We start from the raw sequence: 22,933 nt of genomic DNA on the forward strand, positions 1-22,933 counted from the left end.
GTATGGTTTTTACTTGTGGTACTTAACCTACTAGTACTTTTTAGCACATTTTATAATTTTAATACAAAAGATTCAAAATCTCTCAAACCACAGAATGCAAATCAAGATTTTGGAGTGCATAGCTTAGTAGGGTGACAAGATGTCCCAATTTTATAGGGACAATCCTGATATTTGGGGCTTTTTCTTATATAGGCTCCTATTACCCCCAACCCATCCCGATTTTTCATACCTGCTATATGGTCACCCTACAGCTTAGAAAGATCAGGTTGAGACAGCTTTGAAACACTAGCCCACCAAGCTATATTTAAACCCAGAGATTTCCCCCCTCTAGTTCATTTAAAAAACAAAAACACAAACTTTGACAAAAAAGTGTTTTCCACTGACTACAGCAGGCTTTGGATCAGGCTCCAGGATATGGTAAAAGCTCTTTATCCAATACTTTCTGAGTTCTCAGGTGTTACACACTTACAGTAGATTTTTTTTGTAATGGTAGCTTTAAGAGATGGTAATCTACAACCTTAAAAAGGGGCAGATAAAGAAAATGTCTGGCGCTGCCAGCACAACAGAGCAGCTTTGCAAGGGACCCTAAGAGTTTTTCTGGAGGCTGTAAAAATGTTAAATTAGGCTACACCTATACTTGAAGCTAGGAGGGTGATTCTCAGCTAGCATAAAGATGCTTGAGTTAACGGGCTAAAAATAGCAGTGTCAAGGGCTAACATGGGCGGCAGCTTGGGCTAGCTTCCAGGGAGTCCAAGCAGGAACGTTCTCAGGACAGCTAGCTTGAGTAGGGTGACCAGATGTCCCAATTTTGGGGTCTTTTTGCTTATATAGGCTCCTATTACCCCCCACCCCGTCCCAATTTTTCACATTTGCTGTCTGTTCACCCTAAGCCTGAGCCATCACATATGCTACCCCAGCTACCCTGCTATTTTTAGCAGGCTAGCTTGAGCAGGGCTTGTACAGGTATGTATATGAGCTCAGAATCGCACCCCAACTCTAGTGGAGACCTAGCCTGAGAGGGACCTTTTATAATAGCTGCATCGAAAAAAAAAAAGGGGGGGGGGGAACAGAACTCAGGGTAACTGTACTGTGTGCATGGTCACTGAATCCCAATCAGCATCAAGTTCCAGGACGTCTACCTTGCCTCTCCAACTTTCACTGAAATTTTGAGAACATCTAACAGGTGCTTTTAGTTTTCTCTAAATGACAGATATAGAGGATTTCAGTAGGAATATCCTACTGACACACTCAGCTCATCTTAGTCAATGGGAAAATTCTTCCCCTCTCACAGTCTTTGGGCTTGGCTACACTGGAGAGTTGCAGTGCTGGTGATGGGGTTACAGTGCTACAACTCACTCTGTGTCCACACTTGCAAAGTACAGCCAGCGCTGCAACTCTCTGGCTGCAGTGCTGGCTGTACACCTGGTCTGCTTGAGGTGTAGCGATTCCAGTGCTGGTGATGCAGCGCAGCTCATCAAGTGTGGCCACCAAAAGCGCTTTTATTGGCCTCCCGGGTATTAAGAGGTATCCCAGAATTCCTGTCCACAACAAACCAGAAGAACTGGCTGAACTATGCTCCCAGACTACTTTTCTAAAAAAACAAACACAGCTGCTCTTTTGCTCCAGCGAGTGAGCGAGGAGAGCCAGGGGAATTGCTTGGGAATGTCACAGCTGTTGCTTGAGGAGAGAGGGTGGGGGGGAGTCCGTGCTGAGCAGCTGCTTATGTGTCTGAAGTTATTTACGAAGTGCATAATTTGCATTTAGTGAATAAGAGAGGGTGGGGGAGGGTCAAAACTTTTAAAATGATTGAAGGTAGATGCTGTGTATCTTCCAGTCCTTAGAACTTGCAACAGCAGGGAGCTGAGAACGTGTCAGCTCCAAAATCCACTCCTCTGTCTCCCCCATGCTCCCTGTCACACTCCACCCATCCCCCCTGTTTTGAAAAGCACGTTGCAGCCACTTGAACGCTGAGAGCTGCCCACAATGCACCACTCCCAAACAGCGACTGCAAATGCTGCAAATGTGGCCACACTGCAGCGCTGGTAGCTGTCAGTGTGGCCACACTGCAGCACTTTCCCTACACAGCTGTACGAAGACAGCTGTAGCTCCCAGCGCTGTACAAATGTAAGTATAGCCATACCCTTTATATCATCCACAGATTGCAGTAGTGAGTTGCTGAAACTGCTGACAAACATATACACAGCATTTACTGAAAGTAAGAAGATTCCACTTACATCAACTGTAAAAGTGACTTGGAAGACTTGAAGTTGTTTTAAGAGTCCAAGGAAGAGTAGTGATAATGTGTGCATGAGTGCTACCTACCTCCCAAAAACACAACCACTATATTTTATCACCTAAGAGTGGCAATTTAATAAAGAAACATCTTCAGAAAAGCAATTTTGCAAACTTATGATAGAACTCAAATATTATGGCTAATTTTAATGCTTTGCAACTTCTCAAAACACTACTTAATTTTGCCTGTTATGAACTACCACTGCACTGTGAAAAGAATTGGAAGTAAACATGACTAGAGCTTCTCTGTAAGCTTAGGAGCTATACAATGGACATTTAACACAGTCAGTATAACCTATCAGTTTCTCTTTTACTGGTACAAAATTGTAAAGAAATGAATTTCAGTAAAACCATCGACATTTCAGCAGAGCAAAATTACATTAAAAATAGTACTCACCAGTTGTCGTTCAGAATTACTATTGCTAATTTCAATTTGACACAAAAGTCTGATTTTAATAAAGTTGCCAGGTATATACCAAGACAGATGGGCATGTGTTGAACTATTAGTGCTCACAGTGAATTTATCAGGAGTTTCCAGATGAACTGAAAATTAAATTTATAAAGAAAATCAATTTGGTTTTCTTAAAGGTGATAAATAATAGCTTTATTATTATTTTTAGTTCTGTAAGAAAAATCTTACTTTTAAATTAGTCAAAAATAATCGAACATTAATCAGATTGATAATTATTGTGACAGATGGGTGTTGTTTTAAAAATCAGTCTCTTGCTATGAAGGCACACCAGCAAGCAGTTTTTGTCCATACTGGAAATTTGGCAGACACTCGTGGGAATAGTTTTATTTTAGTCAGAAGCTGTAACTGGCATAATGGGCCAAGGAGTTAAAAGTAAATGACAGCGTAACCTTATTCCTGTTAATTGCTACTGATTTTAGTACAAAATAGCTTCACTTTCAAAGATCACAGTGACTGTTTCACAAGATCATATCAGTATTTGATCAATTAGGAAATTAACAAAAAACACCCACAATTAATAATTGGAAAGTGGGGCAAAAATATAAAACTCCTATCCTACAAAAGGTAGAAGGGCAGTGATACATAACACATCATTTCCCACCCAGCTCATTTCATTTCTTCATCTCTTTTGTCCTCTTTCTATCTCTGAATATTGGCCACAGATCCTCTGTGCCTCCTGTTGAGAAGATTCTCAGCCACTTGACTTGACATTTTTGGGAAATAAGCAGGGCCGGCGCTTCCATTGAGGCGAACTAGGCAATCGCCTAGGCCGCCAGGATTTTCGGGGGGTGGCATTTTGCCAGGGGGGAGGGGCGGCAGGCGGCTCCGGTGGACCTGCCACAGTTGTGCCTGTGGAGGGTCCGTTGGTCCGCGGCTCTGGTGAAGCTGCCACAGGGATGCCTGCGGACGGTCTGCTGGTCCCACACGGCTCCGGTGGGCCTCCCGCAGACACGGCTGCGGCAGCTCCACCAGAGCCGCAGACCAAAAGACCCTCCGCAGAAATGGCTGCGGCAGCCCCCACCGGAGCCGCGGGAGCAGCGCACGGGGCGGCGAAATGGCCGTGCGCCTAGGGCGCAAAAAACTCTAGCGCCGGTCCTGGAAATAAGCACACAATGTATATGCAAACCCTGCACTCTGGTCACCTGACAGTTGCAGGGATGTATGCGCTCTCTGTTTGAGAACTATCTGCACAGTAATAGTACCAACGAAGGACAGAAAGATCGCATGCCGAAGGAAGAGAACTGAAATGGCAGAGGGGAAACGGCAAAGAACAGCATCTGTATAACAACCCTACATTCTAAGTAGTTAAGAGAATTCTATTTCAACATTACATGATATTTTGCAACTCCATTGCCAATTCAAATTATAAAGTTGCTGTACGTGGAAAAATGTATTAAAAATGCAAGTTCTATAATAAACATTTAAATGCAATTTTCTATTTATTATTTGCCATTACAGTTTTCAAGAGGAAAATATGAGCATTGAAGTTGTTAGGACACAAAATGCATGCATGTGTTATGGAGGCACAGAAGGTAAGTTCCACATTTTATTGCTACTTTATAAAGACCTGATCCTGTTAAGACACATGCATGTGTTTAACATCGTGCACCATGAGCAGACACACTGAAGTCACAGTGTCATTCTCAGTGCAGAAAGTTAAGGCTGCCACGGCCGCACATAAGACTTTGCAGGACTGGGTCCTAATAATGTTGCAAATTTAGTTATTAGAATTTACTGGAATATTATGTGCCATGTAAATGATATATTTAGCTAATTACTAGTGCATGCATAAGATTCCTCTCCTAACATAGAGCTAAGGGTGCCAGCTATATGGTTGCTGTGCAGAACTGTCATCTCATCACATCCTTACCCGCTTGTTGGCACACACAGTAGAGGAGAAAAAGGACCTTTATTTAATCCCAATTACTGAGAATCCAAACCAATGAAGACAATAAACCAAAAACAATTACAAATGCAACATTCTATATTAGTGCCCAATGAGTTATCATCTATTGCACTAACCCTCTATTTGATAACCCTTTTTGGTTTTGCATCCTTGTTAATGCTCACCTCTTTGATTTACATCAATTAAGAGCGATGATTCTGCTTGACCAAGAGGATTGGAAGCACTTAGTGTGAAATTGTAGATTTTCTGATTGGCATGCACTGGAAAGTCACAGGCATGTTTCTTATTCAGTTCCTCTACTTTGCATGTAACATTTTCTCTAGATATTCTGTGAATTGAAAAAAAGATTATTTTTAATTTCTGAGCAACCCATTTAACAGCACTGAATTAAGTTTCTTAGTACAGACTTCACTGGATGAAGATGCTACAAGGAATGAACGGCATGTTACTGTACCATTATTTAGTTAATGCAGTGTCATGATTTGCCTACTGTGATGTTGCACTCCATAATGTTTTATGGAAATATGCTTATGAGCGTGACAATAATGTAATTGGAATATACTTTATGCAAAAGATCTCTTGTAAGGTATCATTACAAAGCTTATAATCTATGAGTGTGTTCATCCTATTTGTATGAATGTATCATTCTTGTATCTGAGGCCATGGCTACATTAGACATTTGGGAGCGCTGCCGCAGCAGCGCTTTGAAGTGTGAGTGTTGTCAAAGCCGCAGCGCTGGGAGAGAGCTCTCCCAGCTCTGCTTGTAAACCACATCCCTTACGGGTGTAGCGTGCAGCGCTGGGAGCCACGTTCCCAGCGCTGCCGCCCTGATTACACTGACACTTTACAGCGCTGCATCTTGCAGCGCTCAGGGGGGTGTTTTTTCACACCCCTGAGCGCGAAAGTTGCAGCGCTGTAAAGTGCCAGTGTAGCCAATGGCCTGAAACTAGGAGTATGAAGTATAGCTCTGAAGTCCTATTGTAATTATGCAAAGTGTGGGCCATTAATGGTGGTTTGGAAGCTTGATGGCTCCCATTGACTAGGACAATTGGTTATAAATGGTCTGTTTACTTGCAAACCTTTCTCGGTGCATGTGGGCCAACCAGTGGGTAATGAAGAATGAGGTCTCACAGGACATGTGACCATGTGACACTGGAATCCCATCCTTAAATCTGGTACTTTTCCATTTAGAAGGAGGGGTGGGGACCCAGAGAGTGATGCCAAGGCTTTAAAAAGGGATGGAGCAGAACAGAGAGGGTGGACAGTCATAAGAAAGCCCCTGTTTAACACCCAAGATGTCTGCTGGAACTAACAAGGACTGTACTAGGGGAAAGGATTGGGCCCAGACTAGGAAGGAGTCTAGTCTGTGAAAGAAGCTTATTGGAACATCTCTGAGAGTGAGATATTACCTGTAATTAGTTTCTTAAAGTATTAGGCTTTGACTTGTGCATTTTTGCTTTATTTTGTTTGGTTACTTTCTTTGTTCTGTCTATTCCTTGAAACCACTTAAATCTCACTTTTTATGCTCAATAAAGTCACTTTTGTTTATCAATATATCCAGAGTAAGTGATTAATACCTGGGGGAACAAGCAACTGTGCATCTCTCTCTATCAGTGTTATAGAGAGTGGAGAATTTATGAGTTTACAAAGAGTAAAACAGATTTATTATTGGGGGTTTGGATCCTATTGGGAGCTGGGTGTCTGGGTGCTGGAGATAGGTGACCTGCTGAGCAGTTTTTAGTTAAAGTCTGCAGCTTTGGGGGCATGGATCAGACCTGGGTCTGTGTTGCAGCAGGCCAGCATGTCTGGCTCAACAAGACAGGATTCTGGAGTCCCAAGCTGGCAGGGAAAACGGGCTCAGAGATAATTCCAGCACGTCAGATGACAATCCCAAGGGGGTCTCTGTGACCGAACCCGTCACACCTACCTCATGCTGCATTGCATATTACATACAATTTAATGCCACAATGTAGCTTGGATTGGCGTTAGTCACAAAATCCATGGCTCCCAGCCCAAAGACAATATCTTTCCTTCTCCCCAGCACAACCTACTTCATCCTTACTTTAACTTTTACTTCCACCCTTACCTCCTCAGAAGCCTGGGAAAATAAATAGATCCTGTAGTCAGCCTTGAGGTCAAAACTAGGCTTTAGAGCTCTGATTCAGGAAAGTATCCATATTCAGGACACCACTTAAGCATATGCCTATCTTTAATGGGATTTAAGTATTGCTTAAGTGCTTTCTAGAATCAGGAACTAGTTGATCCAGCAGAGAGAGTAGGTTCTAGTGTTAAGGTCTTTGCACTGAAGATGACCGCTCACCAGCCCTTCCCCATCTAAGAAGGGTCAGGCACTTTGTGTACCTCATCTGATCTCAGGTGCTCTGGGCCACACAAGGAGAGAAGCTGTCCATCAGATAGCCAACATCCACATGATTTAGGTTTTTATATGATATAGCCAAAATCTTGAATTGCATCTGAAAACAAACTGAAAGCCAGTGCCGAACAGAGAGCATAAGTGTAATATGGTCTCTGTAAGCAACCAGCCATCCTCATCTACAGTAGCAGAAGTTGGAGTGGTTTTTAGGGGTAGCTCCATGTATTTGGGGCTGCAGTAGCCCACTGTGCACTCAGAACAAGGATGAGAAAGCTTGGCTTGAGAGCCCTCAGCAAATGTTAGGCAGCTGTGACCACTGGTTTTGGTGTTGACCAGTCCAATCTCATTGTTTTCTTCTGCACCCGCATCTGTTGGTCTTATCCACCTGTTGTCCATAGTCTTACACATAAGATTGTAAGTTCTTCAGGACAAGGATCTTCTTTTTGTCATGTTTGTACAGTGCCTGCCCCAATGGAGCCCTGAACTCAAGGTGCTACCATAATATAAGTGATACATAATATAACGATCACCATCAAATGTTGTTTAAAGAAATGTGCCCCCCAACCCTGACTATACTATCACAGTACTACTGCAATCATGTGATTCTGTCATGAAGTAATTTAAAAATTAGTTCCAACTTCCTGTGTATTTTTATATTTATTTTAAGCTCTAAGCAGTGGAAAGTTTAAATGACTCGAGTGGGCATGCAGCAGTCATTCAGTATCCGGGGACGCCCATAATGTACCAATTTGTATTCTAACTTTTTAATCCTTCCTTGCTAAATGGCTTTACCTTTCAAATAAAATATATTTTGTTCGCCGTTTGCTGTACAGTGCTGTGGGTCTGCCTGGGTTCCAGCTACACGTTATAGTAATAAAGGTGCGTGTTTCACAGTTCAGGTTTTGTGGAGTATCAGGAGCATCTGTAGCAAAGAAGAAAGACAAAACAATCAGCCTGTACATTCACAGAATAGGTCCTAACATAGAAGGTTAGACAATTGCTTGGAAATCTGTTAACTGCTGAAAGCAATATTTTGTTTCCAGGATATATAGCATAAATATACAGTAACAATTATGCCCCAAAGCTGCAAACAATTATGCGTGTGCTTAATTTTAAGCCCATTAACAGTCCCCACTGTCTAATGGCTTGACTCAATGGGATTACTCCTGTATTTAAAGTTAACCAATGTAAAAGTGTTTGCAGGATCAGGGCACTGAACTATAAGCATTACACAATTTTACAAAACATGTTTCAAAGATCCCAAACTGCACAATTTTGTCTCCAAGCAACTTAGGAAGGTTATTAGGTTGTGTGCCATGTTTTGGCAAACGCAGGCCTCACTGTTGCTTAGAATCTATTTAAACAAATCATTCAAACAATTGAACCCACATGCACTGTATGAAACACGAAATTCTTAGTACATGTACCACACTGTATTTTATATTTAAAGTTTTTGATTTTTTTACCAAGACCACACGTCATCCTCCTCCAAGATGCTTTACAAGTCTCCATCCCCAATTTTCATTTGAGCTTGTCCCTAAATTCTAGAGCCCAGGACTGCAATGATCATAATCCCTGGCATAGGAATGATGGCAGCTCTCTCCCTAGAGGACTCACTTCAGAATGACATGCCATACTACCCCTAGAAACCAGAAAAGGTAGAGCTGAATAACTGTGATGGGGATGAGCCTCTAGGGAACGCCTCTCTCCAGCAGCTTGTGTGCATCTTTCCTCCCAGAAACCAGCCTCTTTCTGGCCACCCCTGGGGGAGGGGGAGGGGCATGAGCTTCATGCCATGTTAGTTTGGCCTGAGTGGTAAGGATGTCTCAGTTAGGATTCTGAGTGATGTAAGTGAACACAATGACTACAGGTCTAATGTACCATGGGAAGGGCACTTAGCTCACCAGAGCCACAGGTACTCAAGCTGACATCTCTAAAGCACATATAAACACCCTGATATAGAGATTGTGCACTGTCACTCTCCCCTACTTTCTATCTGGCTTCTTACCTTTTCACTTTCCCCTCCCTACATCTCAGTCTTGCTGGACTGGTGCATCCAAACAAGATGTCTTCACTCCCCTCATGGAGTATGCAGCAGAGAGACAGACGTTTGTAAAATGCTAGAGAGGAAGTAGCTTGAACACACTAGATCTTCAAGGATGGACACATCTGTAAACCCTTTGTGTACTGCACTGTCACTGACCCACAGCCAATATTTTGTGCATCCCTGACATATTTACACATATAGTTATCCATTTTAAAAGTTCCATATGACTGGACAGTATATTAGAGGGATGCCAAAAAAAGGGGGGCATTCTTTTGGGGTTTTTTTTTTAATCACCAGTTTAAGATTCAAAATCAGTAACAATGTGCAGACTGAAGTACTAAACACACACCTTTAAAATTAGCCATTTGCTTACTTGCTAGTCTCCAAGTTTAAGGTGGTGTTTATTTCCCCACTGCCAGTGAAGTAATTATACACCTAAAACTGACAAGGAGCTGCACTGTGTTCTGGAGGTGTTAGTGATGCCCTCTGCTGGGGCCGTCCTTAGGATTTATGGTGCCCTAGGTGGGATTATTAAACTGGTGCCCCTGTGCCTGTCTTGCTCTTAGCAACACAAACATAAGCTTGCACTACTGGAAAACTTGCCACATGCATGTTATTAAAACCAGTTTAGCGTAGTTAAGCACACTGTAATGCTGATGGACTAGCACTAAAGAAGTAGCAGTACAGAAAAAATTCTGATTTGACAGAATGATGCAAATAATATTTTTTTATTTTGTCAACATTTTATTGGAAATTTCTATGCAGAGGTATTGAAATGAGGATTTGGTTTTAATTAAAAGCAATCTTTCTGGCTTTTTTGACTGCAAAATCAGGAATAATGTCATCGTATGACAAAGTGATGTCTTGTTTGATTGCAAGAATAGCAAGACCAGTCAAGTGTTCCTGACTCCTTGTAGAGCGGAGATTGTTTTTAATGAGCTTTAGTTTTGAGAAACTCCGTTTTCCTGATGCTCCTGTTACAGGAATTGTCAGTAGAATACGTCTGGCAATGTACACATTAGGATATATGTCAACAAGTTTGCTGGTATGAGTAAACTGTACAATGTCCATCACTGATTTCGCATGTGGCAACATTGATGACAGTGTACTCAATTCTTCATACAGTTCAAGTCCATTTAAATCAAAATGATCGCTCTCTAGGTCGGGGTCCCCAGCGCGGTGCTCGTGGGTGCCATGGCACCCACAGGGGCCTCTCAGTGCACCCGCGTACTGGTCGGCGGACAAGCATCCGCCAAAATGCCACCGAAATTCGGCGGTGACGCCTCTGGATGATGCCGCTTGCTGCCGATAAGCAGCATCATCCAGAGGCGTCGCCACTGAAATGCTGCTGAATTTCAGCGGCATTTCGGTGGATGTTCGTCCACTGCCACAGTCCTTTGTCTGGTGACCGCCAGATGAAAAAGGTTGGGGACCACTGCTCTATGTTCTTGCACTTTGTCATTAGTTGCTCTTGTTTTCCTATTTTGTTGAATTTAGTCCTGCTCAGCCTGCTACCAGCTGAGTGAATGGAACCCCAGGCCGTCAGCAGGTTGAGTGGCTCAGCCAGGGTCTAAGCCACCGGCCTGTTCAGACCGCTGCCAGCCTGGGGTTCCTTGGGTGTCCCCAGGCCAGCAGTGGATGCTGAGTGGGGCCAGTGGCCGGGGACCGGGTGGCAATGGGGCTGCAGCCGAAACCCTAGAGCAGTGGTGGGCTGAGCCGCTCAGCCCACCGCCGCATGCCATCAAAAATCAGCTCGCGTGCCACCTTTGGCATGTGTGCCATAGGTTCCGACCCCTGCTCTATACATTAGTAAGGAGATAAGCATATTACAGTTATTGGAGGCTCTATTTAGCAGTAACAGGGCTATAGGAAAGTCAGTAAACATGTTTTTGTTTCTCTGATGAAAACTGGCCCACTCCCTTCCCCATACCAAACTTGTGACAAATAATTGTCAACAACTTAATTTTCTTTTGGCTAAGATATTGATTTTTTAAAAAAAAAATATTGAAATTGAATTCAGGATTGTTAGCAAGCATTTTTGGCAAACAGATTTGTTAAATGACAATCTAAATGGCAACACAGTACTTCTTTCATGCTTGGCTCATCCCCCAGCCTGCTAGTCCAACAGCTGCAGTAGAGGAGGAGATAGGTGGAAAACTGCAGGACCCCAAAATCCACCTCTTGGGATGCAGAGTGGCAACAGCAGCAGCAAACTCTCAGGTCTGATCACATGTCAATGGGCACCACCGCCAACCCAACGGACCATGGTGAAGTTAGCACAGCATCTGATCTCAGGAACAGGGCACCCATGGAACCACAGCAGCTCATCCTGCCCTGTGCAGCTCCCCCCGGATGAGATGGATCACTGCCAGCCCAGGAGAGAGACATGCTTCCCAGCTAGGGTGACCAGATCCAGATGTCCTGATTTTATAGGGCCAGTCCCAATATTTGGGGCTGTGTCTTATATAGGTACCAATTACCCGCACCTAGGGTGACCAGACAGCAAATGTGAAAAATCAGGATGAGGGTGGGGGTGAATAGGAGCCTATATAAGAAAAAGACCCAAAAATCAGGACTGTCCCTATAAAATCGGGACATCTGGTCACCCTACAGATGAGTTCCTTCCCCCATCCCTTCCCAGAGACCCCAGCAGTTAATACCCTCCCTGAGACTGTGCTGCATTCAGCTCTCTCTAGGACCCAGCAGCCCTGCTCTTACATGCTCCACTATTTGCCATCTGTCTGGGCTCCCAGCAGAGCAGTGCCCCCAGACCTAGTGGTACCCTAGGCGGCTGTCTGTTCTGCCTGTGGCTAAGGACGGCCCTGTCCTCTGACTCTGTAGGGAAAGCACAGAACTCTGAAATTGTTATGGGAAAGAGGAACTAACCATTTGCAGTATTTCGTTTTAAGATGTAATTATGTTTTTAGGAGGTTTTTGAGGCTTGACAAGCAGCTAATGATTTGGTATCTTAAACAGATTAAAGTTTTTCCATTCATTTTTCAAAAGATAATATTTTTTGTGAGAAACTAATAATTTTAAAATCTGATTCTTTTACCATAACAAGGCACCCAAAAACTACTGCACCGGACAGGAAAGTTCAACATCCAATCTGGCCTTTTGAACACATCAATGTGTATTTTTGGTAGTTTAACACCAAATGAGATTCAGATAGAAATGCTAGTAATGTAAGATGTAGCAGTTACATTACCCATTATATTACATGCTCCACTATTTGCCTTTTCAGAATCAAATAAGAAATTCTAGGGCTTTGCAAAAGGAACAGGCGTAAGTGTAACTGGTGAAACAATGGTTAATCTTCAAGCAAATCGGCTGCCAAGTGGGGATTTTTTGGCGCTTCGGTGGCACTCTGGCCGTTTTTTTCTTTTTTGCGCTTCTGCGGGGCTCTGGCTGCTTTTTTTTTTTTGCTTGGGGTGGCCAGGGCCACCTTATGATCGCATTATATCCGAATTTGCGTTACTGCGGGGTGCGTTATAGTGAGGTCTCCCTGTATTTTGGTTTACTCGCTTGGCTATTGGGAAGTTGAGGATGGAGACACTTATTCCCCACTCCTGGACAGTGAGGGGCTTTCTGTACTCCACTCTTATCTCGCTACCTTCTGGTGGGTAAGGGTGCTCTCAGCAGCTCTCTCTCTCTCCTCTCTCTCTCTCCCCCAACCCCACATACGCTCATCACAACTTTGATAGATCTGGGGCATCACCTGTTGCCCTCCCCCATGATCATGAATAGCAGTGACATGATGGCATTGAACTTCCAGGTTCTACTGGAGATTATCTATTTCTATTCTGTTTACACTGCATTCTTAACACTATGGCACCTGAGCATTGGGGGAGAGTTAATTGGGTCATTAGGATAAAAAACAAACATCCCTCCACCCCCAAATGTAACCTATCCTTGGAAACCAGGTAGGCCAAACTAAACCACTGTTTTAAAGCAAGAGGGCTGGAGCCATAATACCATTTACGTTTCCTTCTTATATTTTGATTTTCTCAAGGTGAATAAACCATAGTGAACCTCATTTCAGTAACAGTACAGTATACTTACATCCTACAAATAATACTGTTCCTTCCACATCATCTGGCACCAGCGAGCACCACACATTTGTCCCACTAGGAACTGAAGCACTGACATTCTGCACTTTGATTGCACTGCTCCACTTGCTGAGTCGAAGGAGTGGATAACTTTCTGATCCATATTTCATGAATTTTACACTTTTCCCTTCATTATATAAACAACAAAATGTCACATTTGAGCCCACTAGTACCACTTTGTCTTGAGGAAAAACCATAACGCTATTGGGCTTAGTATCTTTTTCTAGAAGGAAGAAAAATAATACATGATCAAATGATTCTTATAGCTCAGTAAAGTAAGATTACTTTCTTATATATTGAGCTAGTCAGTGCTAATTCAAACTAGGAGCACTCAGGCTATTCTGTTTTGCATAAAACCCCTCTTGTAAAATGTACAGAAATCTATTTTTAACAAGTTTCACCCACTCAAAACATTTGTTACTGCACATTACACATCTTTACATATTTACTAGTAATTGAAACAGTCCCTCAAAATCTACAATGGTCTGTCAATCCTCAGAATTAAAAGGTAATATTATTCATTCAATGTTTATTTTGAATTCGGCACAGTTTTAAAAGTAGGTAAATTCAGTGCAACATGCAAGAAAATAAACATACCAGGAACTGTTCTAACTGGGCTCCATTCACTCCATTCCTTCCTACCAGTAAAATACAGCTCATTAATGTAACATCTGATTTTCACATAGTATGAAGTACACTCCAAAGGTATGTCAGATGTCCAATTCCAAAAAAGAATAGAGTCTTTGCCTGTCAATTTTGAATCATAATTAATCTAAAAAGAAAAACAAATAAAACTTTTTCAAAGATAGGCATTACAACCTAAGTTAGTACTACTTAGAAAATGGGTTTTTCCACCTGTGAAAATTTTGCCCCCAACCCCTCCCCCCCATAATAATGAAAAAAAATCATATTTGCTGAAGTTTTCCAAGGAAATTTAAATTTTTTGGGCAAAAGTTTCAACTAAAAAATGCCAAATAGGAAATGCTGGAATAGTCCCTCATGCCCTACTCTTCTCTACCTGGACCAATATCCCATGTACCAAAACTCTCTTGGTGCTATGCTGCCACAGTACCTCATGGGAGATGCTGTCCAACTAGGAACCCAACCCACAGAGAATAATAGTGTCAAGAGACACTGTGATAGCATTTCTGAATGCAAAGTTTTCAGGTTTTGGCCAAAACCAAAAACATTTTGGTTTTCAAGTGTTTATTTAATGAAAAATTGATGTCTTTCATAGGAAGCGGACACTTTATGAAACACTTCATTTAGCCCCAACTCCTCCCCAATTTTCCACTGAAAAGCAGTTTTAAACAGAAACATTTCAACCAGTCCTATTAGTTAATCACCTAAGATTTGTAGAGAGAACTAACAGGTAAACAAAGATAGTCTTTCAATGCTGTTTATTGTATTGTAAAGTTGTATTCCAATGCTGGCCACAATTTTGACCAGCCTGCATTGATTGGCCAACTCTATTAGAAACTGTTTCCAAATGTGATTTTTTTTTTTTTTTTTTTTTTTTTTTTAAAGCATGAGTAGAAAGCAGCCATCCCAACCTGGACCCTTATCAAGGCCCTATCCTACCCCAAGACTGGAAAACATGCTGGCATCACAGGAAACACATTAAACCCAGATCTTGATAGAATGGTGCTAAGTTAATAGCTAATTACAGAAGTCAACTAAATTCTTCTCATTTGGGCTTCTAAATACCGACAAACTACACTATTGTGCTGAAAATGTAATTAAATTTTACATATAACAATATCTCTGTACAACACACAGACATTTTAAAAGCTAATTAATTATGGCGTAGGATTTAGTCTGAAGCTGCAAAATGAATGCTTTTTAAAACATGCAGTTTACTACTAGAAAAACAACTTAAATTTACTGTTCCTGGTCCAGTTCCAGCTAAGGCAATTAATTCAACCCCTGTGTCCATTCAACTCTGTAAGATATCCTTTATTTCCTGTCCTAAATTGTTGGGTGGTTTTGCTGTGCACAACTAACAACTGCGATGTTCCAGCCAAGCAGTGACTACATTTTAATGATGGATGAATACACATATGCACTGCAAGGTGCTCAGTAAATGTTAAAAACTGTTATCAGGAGTATTCAGATATAAAAAGCTTCATCACAAACATTTTAGCTCTGTACATTTTTTAGATATTCATTCTAGAACAAACTGTTTCTGTTTTGTGTGCGTCTACTCTGCCTTCATAGAGCCTGTAGCGCATAACACAAAGTGGACACAAAAGTAATACAGGGAGTGTTCTTATTAAGCATTGTTTTCTTTTAGAGGGAATTGGTACTGTTTAAAATGTGCAATATTGCATTAGGTTTATTGTGGTCTTCCTACTTCAACAAACTGACTTAAGTTTTTCTAACTTTATGCAACTTCACTGAGGGATGAAATGTAAATCAATATATTATTTCTTAATTACCCTTTTTAAAGCCTTGAATAGGCTGTAATTCCTTCACCCCCACAATACCCCTAGCTCACTTGTCTTCTAATACTGAAACAAAGACTCAATTGCAATCACTGATAGTGAAGAGTCATTGTATGAAAAACCACAAGAAAGTTGGTGTTAACCTTTATTTGTTAGAATAAAATACCTGCTTTACTGTCTCACAGACTTTAAGGCAAGAAGGGATCATTGTGATCATCTAGTCTGACCTTTTCTACATCGTAGGCCACAGAACCTTACCCACCTATTCCTGTAACAGATGCATAACCTCCGGCTGAGTTACTGAAGTCCTCAAATCATGATCTAAAGACTTCATGTCTTCCCTGAGCAAATAAAAAATTATACTGATGTCATCCCCTTATCATTGTCCTCCTCAGCCTGCTCCCTTTAGTTTTGTCACTCCCTTCACTATATAATATTTGGAATTAGGTTGTGAGCTCTCTAGGTGAATCCTGGTCCAACTGAAGGCAACGGCAAAACTCCCATCGACTTCAATAGCAGCCAGAATTTCACTCCACGTCATGTTATCTGAGATGTGAAGCACCTACCACACTTCTGGATTCTCTGAAAATAATAATATAAAAGAAATTTAAAATCAGATCACTATGTGAATTCAATTGGTTTGGTAGTCTTAAAAGAGCAACTCATAATCCGAGTAAGTCCACGCTTACAATCTACACTGACACACAAGAGGAGAATACAGGCAAGCATTTGACTCCTATTAATTACATCTAAAGAATCAAAATGTAGGACCAGATACTGCAAATACTTTCTACTCATGCATACAGCACTGTTCACAGCAATGGGACTCCCTGTAGGAGTACTCCTCATGAGAACAAGAGTTTGCCACAAGAGGCCCTTACGCATTAGCCCAAACTAAATATCGTATCAATGTTTTAACAGTTATAGCATCTAGATACAAAGGCCAGGAAGACCCCGACAGGAGATGGACCTGGTGGTGTAATATGCCTTTTCTTATCTGAAATTGCAACTATCATCTACATACCCTATTGCACATATTTTCTCAATTATTAAACTTACAGAACAAAGTCACATGTGTTGACAAAAGTTTGAAGAACTACAATCCTCCAAATGTTTGTTTAGTTTATGACATTATACAATACCTTTATAATACACACTGTATTTACAGAGTAGTGCATTAGCTGCCAATGAAAGTAATCAGCCATTTGAAAAACAAATCTTTCATAGAATACAATACAGTATACTTAATACAGTTTTGAGGAACCTAGGAAATAGCACTGATGAAGAAAGCTTTTTATTACTCTGAAAGGAAAGTACAGGCGTTTTCACTTGATCTGAAATCTGCTTTTCGGAGACAACAAAAGGAGCACTAAAACTTGACTATTTAATAGCACTCTGAATTGAAGGAAGTCACCAATCAGGAACAGAAAACAATGAAAGATCAATTGCATAAGGAAAATGTACCTCTAAAGCAAAAACCCACAAAAGTAAGATCCACTGGGAAAACAACATCCAATGGGAGATTATACTTTTCTTTTTTAAAGTAACTCTTTCCCATAATGATGAACTAATTTCTTATGGGCACTTTCTAAAAACTCAAAGACTGCAATTGTCACTGTTATGATCCTACCACATTTTATATAAAATATTTTTAAAACGTAAAATTGAACTAAGCAGAATTTAAGTTTATTCAAGTTTATGAGATGAAAACTTTACAGCCTGTCATGTAATGTATTTCGCTTTGGCTTGTTTATAGAAAATTTTAAATTTATCTTTCAAAATAGATTGTTAAGCCATGCTCTCTGGGTTGCGGAGTAATGTAGGACATCCTAAAGAAGATGTTAGGAAGAAAAGATTAATCCTGTAAATCAACAGTATGACTGGACAAACGGTTTGGGATAGAATCTGAACTGCCTGCTTTTGAGCCTGCTGAGTTGAACAAAATCTGGAGTTCAAGTTCAGTGGGTATTCTGATAAAATGAGAAAATCTCCCCTCCCAGTCGTCATCTCTAGTGACAAGAACCTTGAACTCATTCTACTAGCTACCCATCCCATCAGCGCTGAGCAACCATAACCTATTGAGGTACTTAAACAGCACTTCTCACCATGCTAACTCACTGGTACGGACCTGGCAGGCTGACATACTCAAAGTTATGCACCTTGGATTTAACTTGCATACCATCCCTGGGCCTAGAGTGGGAGAGGGCTTGTTCATGCAGCCTCAGCTCCAGGAGGTGGGTGGCTTTGCAGTGCTGCAGAATCAAACAGGCAGGGGAGGAGGAAGGTGGAGCCATTAATGGGCATAAGATACCTGCAAGTCTTATGATAACAGGGAAGGGAAACAGTAAAATTCACTTGGTTCCAAATGGCACTGGCATGCCACAAGTGAACAAAAACTGCTGAAGCTGTCAGTGCCGTGTGGAATATCCATGGCGTGCCTTTCTCCCTATCACTTTCCGTTGTTTTAATGCTATGATGTACTCAAACACTAACAAAAATAAATGAACAACACCTGTGTATAACAGCAGTCCATAAGGTCTGTGTCCATGTTTTCCTGAACTCTCCTGCTTTTGTGACCCTCCAAAATGTGTGCTTGTTGGGGAGAGGGAGGAAGAGAGGAGAACTGCATTTTCATAAAAAAGCAAAAAAGAGGACTTACTAGTGTCACTGTCTCCATTGTTTCCTTATACAGAATCTGAATCTGCCAGCTGGCATCTAATTCATGTTGGAAGACTGAGCCACTATCGTTCCACGTCAGATATAATGTGTAAGTTGAAAAGTCAGCACTCAGATTAAGAATTTGCGGGGTGAGTGGAATAAGTGCTTGAAAAGAAACAAGGAAAAAAAGCATACATTCAAAATCATTACCAGCAACAGCACTTACAGGTGTTTTAATAGCTGCAGCTCTGAACTGACCTAGAGCCATAACAACGTGAGGTTTGATCTCATTAATTAAGCTGGGTTGGGACTTGTCATTCCTCATGCAGGAAACTTCCCAAGAAAACAAAGATCCTCTGAAGTTGTGTTGGTGACTCAGCAGGCAGCATTTCTCCTGCTACATTAGGTGTGCCAAGAGCTGCTCTCCTCAAAGCTGCTCTAACACTAACTTCTTTCCCACAGCTATCAATGATTGGCTAAGAAAATCTTTTCTTCATTCTAGCCCCTCTACCTATTTTATCTAGACAAATGAAACTGTAAGAGTCTCAGGATCAGCACTTGTCTAAATCATAAATGGTTGTGAATGCAAAGTAACAATGCTTCCGTGTTTGTCAGGAAGTGCTGTGCTCTTGCAGGGGATGTTCTTCACATGAGGTAAAACAGAGGATCTTTTGTCACTAAGGTCTCATGTGCTTTTCTGTGAAGTGTGACTATCCTGCACAATTCCAAGTTGAGAAAAATGCATTCTAGTTCCTTCTTCCCCTCTGCTTTAACTAGAGCAGAGGTTCTCAAACTTCACTGCATCACGACCCCCTTTCGACAATAAAAATTATCACATGACCCCAGGAGGGCGGACTGAAGACTGAGCCAACCCAAGCCCCAGGTGCTGGGGGAGGGGGAAGAAGGAGGCAAAGCCTTCAACCCCAGTCAAGGGCCTGTAATCTGAGTCCCAACGCCCAGGGCTAAAGCCCTCAGGTGTCAGCCCCGGGCGGTGGTGCTCAGGCTTCAGCTTCAGCCCCAGGCCCCAGCCCTAAGTCAGCCCTGGCGACCCCATTAACATCGGGTCACAACCCACTTTGGAGTCCCGACCCACAGTTTGAGAACCGCTGAACTAGAAGGTTTTTTCCCAGCTCCCAATCTAAAAATGGTTGTTTATAGTAGTCATTCCAGAGCCACAGTTCCAACATGGGTACATTTCTAGGGTAGATGACAAGATTACATCTACATTCTGTACACTGCTATGAAATCCATTAGGAGGGAGGGAGGCAGCCCTGAAGCCAGTGCTGTGCAACAGAAACAGCACTTTGTTCCAGGGTCTTACATCAGGAAGTTAGCTTCAGTCCTGTGGCTCTGCTCTCCAGCCACTAACCAACTCAGCTACTCCACTCCACAGTCAACCCAAACTGTTGGGCTTCCTCCCTTATTAAGTACTACAGCTAGCACAGGTACAGCAAGGCAGAGCTAATTAAACAGGGTTGACCAGCCCCAGGCCTTACGGGAGAGGCCACCCGGTTAGATTGTTTTGTTTTTGGTCCAAGCAGCTGTGAGAGAGACAAAGGAAGATATCATTTCCCCTAAAATGTTGTGAAAGAGTAGAGATAAATGGTGCTCAAGCAGTGATGGTTCGAGGAAATATCTTGGACGTGAGAATTACCACAGATTTTTTTTTTTTTTTAAATATAGTTCTCCTACCTCATCCCCAAACAAATTAGCCTGAGGGAATAAGTTGTTTTCTATTATGGCATCAAATGCCATACTTGGCTACCAAAATACGCATTTAGCAAAAGTGCCTGTGCATGATGGAGCATGGGGGTGTTCTGTATCTCAACAAGAGAAGCTCTTTATACAGGGAAATGCTGCCAAAGAAAACTATAAAATCACCGTATCCATTTACAGAATGTTATAGTTAAGTGTTCATATAAAGCCATTATACATGAACTTGATACTTACAAACATTTTCCTCAGGCAATACAAATGTTTCAGTAGCTAAAGGAGTTCCAGAAGCATTTAGTGTGGTTATCTGTACGTTAGTGGAGCCCATTGCGACTGGAATATCGGCCCTTTTCCCCTCAGTTTCAATACACACTGGAGAGAAGGGCTCACTGAAACAATAACAACGAAGAATTAGACAAAGTTCTACATGAATTAGGAAGATAGAGAGCTCTCTACTAAATAAAACATTGCAAACCTTTAAAGGTCCAATTTATTTCAGAACAAAACTGTGACAGATCAGAGTCAAATTTCAGAAATAGTAAGATTTGGCTAAGCATCCCGTGTTGTTTTAAGAAAGTTCTTTCTAGTGGCATAGCTTGTGCTAGTTCTCTAACACAGATGCACAGTTTGGATGGGTTCAGCATTTGGATACCGGGGGTGGGGAGGCAAAAGAAAGTAAGTTAAAAATTGTGACATTTTATTCAAAATACTATTCCAACCCCTTACTTGGCTCCAATCAGTGTTTTACCAAACACCACAAAATAGCTTTTATTTGCCTTGTGTTCTGGCCTTTTTCGTTTTTCTTACAACTTTTTGTGGTGGGGGATGTGGGTGCAGAAAGGATGTTCATCCCTATCAGGGGACAGAGCTGGTGCTTCCTTTTGGGGCTTAGACTACAGGGGAATAAGAGGGTTAAATAAGAACGTAGGTGTGAGGGAGAGAGAGAGAGTAAGCGAGTGTAGAATGTCCGCACAATGAGGTCCTGGTCTGTGACGGACTCCTCAAAGGCTACGGAGGTCATGGCAGTCACAGATTCCATGACTTTGCCAGACTTCTGTGACTTCCAGGGCTTCAGGAGGTGGGACTATGCATGCGTCCCTGCACTGCAACTGGAACCAGGACCCTGGAGCCCTGACACTGCAACTTCTGCTGGGAACTGCAGCCCCATGGCATCCTGGCCTTGGTGGGGGCTGCAGCCAGGGCCATGTGCCCCAACCCCACAGCATCCTGGGCTTGTCAGAGGCCGTGCACTCTAACCCCGTGGCTTTCGCCGCAGGATGTAGCTGAGGTTGTGCCTCACTTGTGGCTTCCCAGGGCCACGCGCCCCCCACCCCGTCCCTGGCTGCAGCCAGGGCTTGGCAGGGGCTGCAGTCAGCACACCTCTGTCCTGCAGCTGCGGCCAGCACACCCCTGTCCTGCAGCAGCAGCCAGCTCAGGAGCAGGAGCTGTGTGCCCCCCATGGCTGCACCCCCCACTGCAGCTGCTGAAGCTGGTGCTGTGTCCCCCGCTATGGCAGGGGCTTTGGCCTGTCAGCCCTCCACCCCCATACCATGGGACTCCATTCCTCCCCCCATGCCTAGCCCTGCCCCCCAGTTATTTTTAGTAAAGTCACGGATAGGTCACGAGTTCCGTGAATTTTTGTGTATTGCCCATGACCTGTCCGTGACTTTTACTAAAAAGAACCGTGATAAAATCTTAGCCTTACACATAATTAATGATAGACTCAATGGATAGATAGGATGTGGCTTGAATTCTCACTCTCCTTATCATTTCATATGTAACTGGAGAGGAGAAAGAGCTTGGAAACTGCCCAGATCTTCCTCTCAGGGCTGGGAGGGGGAAAAGGAAAAAGTCATAACAATGCCCAACTTCCTGCCAATTAACTATTCCTCACTTAAATGGGACCCTGGCGCTTTTCCCTTTTGAAGTAGTTTGAATAAGAGGACTTGGGGAGGTTTTTGGACTTACCCTCAAAGACCCTGACGGATAAGTCTAATATACCCTATTGAGTCTCAAGTGCTGAAGAGGACTAATCCTCCCCCTGTGTAGAGACATTTCCAAAAGGATCTTGGCCACAGAGTATGCGGAAAGCATCAGGTGAAGGTCTGGTGGATGGGATTAACTGTGGCTGAGCTCCCGTTCAGTGGCTCCCAAGTGTGTCTCCTCACCTTATTGCTTTCCATGCCACTTGCCTACTCCACCATGCTAAGGGAAGGGGGAATAAACAGAGTCAGCAGCTCACTGGGTGATCTTGTTCAGGATGCAGAGCCTCAGAAAATTTGTTCCTCCAAACAAGATGGCGGTGAGGAGTTTCAGTTCACTACTAACCACACACATGTACTCTTTTCAAACTGAGAAGGCAATTGAAAATGCAGACTCACTAAATTGCACCACTGGAGGCAGAGAACCTGGTGTGTGAGGTGGGGAAGGGGTGCAGCCAAGCCCTGGAGCTGGATGAACAAGTGTGAGCTGTCTTCACTATTCACAGATATCAGAACTGAGAAAGAAATCAGGATCCAGAAAAGACTTAGAACCTCATGCCTAGTGCATGACACAAAAAACTGGCAGATTTTCATCCTGGTGAGTTACACATGGAATGCACGAAAGTTCTAGAGATGTGCCTGAAAATATTAAACTTTTTTAGTGTAGCTTAAAAATCTAAACTAGATTCCATTTCAAATAGGCTATTTCAATTTTGTTTTCTACTCCAAAAGCACTTATCTTCAAAAGGATTTAATATTTAAATTGGTAAATATATACATATATATAACCATTAAGGGATTTTATTTAGATGTAATCTAAGTTTCCTAAAGGCATTTTTATGTCTGAATCTTAACAGTTAAGATCCCTGGTATTTCAGCACAGAACACATTTCAACCATTTCCTCTTGGACTGAACCAAACTATGAAGATACCTTT

General features: G+C 42.4%; 1 protein-coding gene and 1 long non-coding RNA gene across 4 annotated transcripts in view; one reads left to right on the plus strand and one right to left on the minus strand.

Annotated features, from left to right (window-relative positions):
• LIFR (LIF receptor subunit alpha) overlaps positions 1-22,933 on the minus strand; it is a 102,356-nt gene that overhangs the window by 20,151 nt on the left and 59,272 nt on the right. For all 3 annotated transcript variants that reach the window (XM_032764282.2, XM_032764283.2, XM_032764281.2), the window contains 7 exons: positions 20,253-20,404; positions 18,304-18,467; positions 13,798-13,972; positions 13,154-13,423; positions 7,837-7,966; positions 4,835-4,998; positions 2,690-2,835 (listed from right to left, as the gene is read on the minus strand). In XM_032764282.2, the coding sequence (XP_032620173.1) occupies positions 2,690-2,835; positions 4,835-4,998; positions 7,837-7,966; positions 13,154-13,423; positions 13,798-13,972; positions 18,304-18,467; positions 20,253-20,404 (1,201 nt within the window). The remainder of the gene's footprint in view (positions 1-2,689; positions 2,836-4,834; positions 4,999-7,836; positions 7,967-13,153; positions 13,424-13,797; positions 13,973-18,303; positions 18,468-20,252; positions 20,405-22,933) is intronic.
• On the plus strand, positions 3,868-22,707 carry LOC116815706 (uncharacterized). Its single transcript, XR_004371545.2, has 3 exons — positions 3,868-4,296; positions 18,337-18,411; positions 21,083-22,707. It is a non-coding gene; the product is annotated as an uncharacterized LOC116815706 (long non-coding RNA).

This window comes from Chelonoidis abingdonii, chromosome 6 (assembly GCF_003597395.2).
Source record: "Chelonoidis abingdonii isolate Lonesome George chromosome 6, CheloAbing_2.0, whole genome shotgun sequence".
Taxonomy (NCBI): domain Eukaryota; kingdom Metazoa; phylum Chordata; order Testudines; family Testudinidae; genus Chelonoidis; species Chelonoidis abingdonii.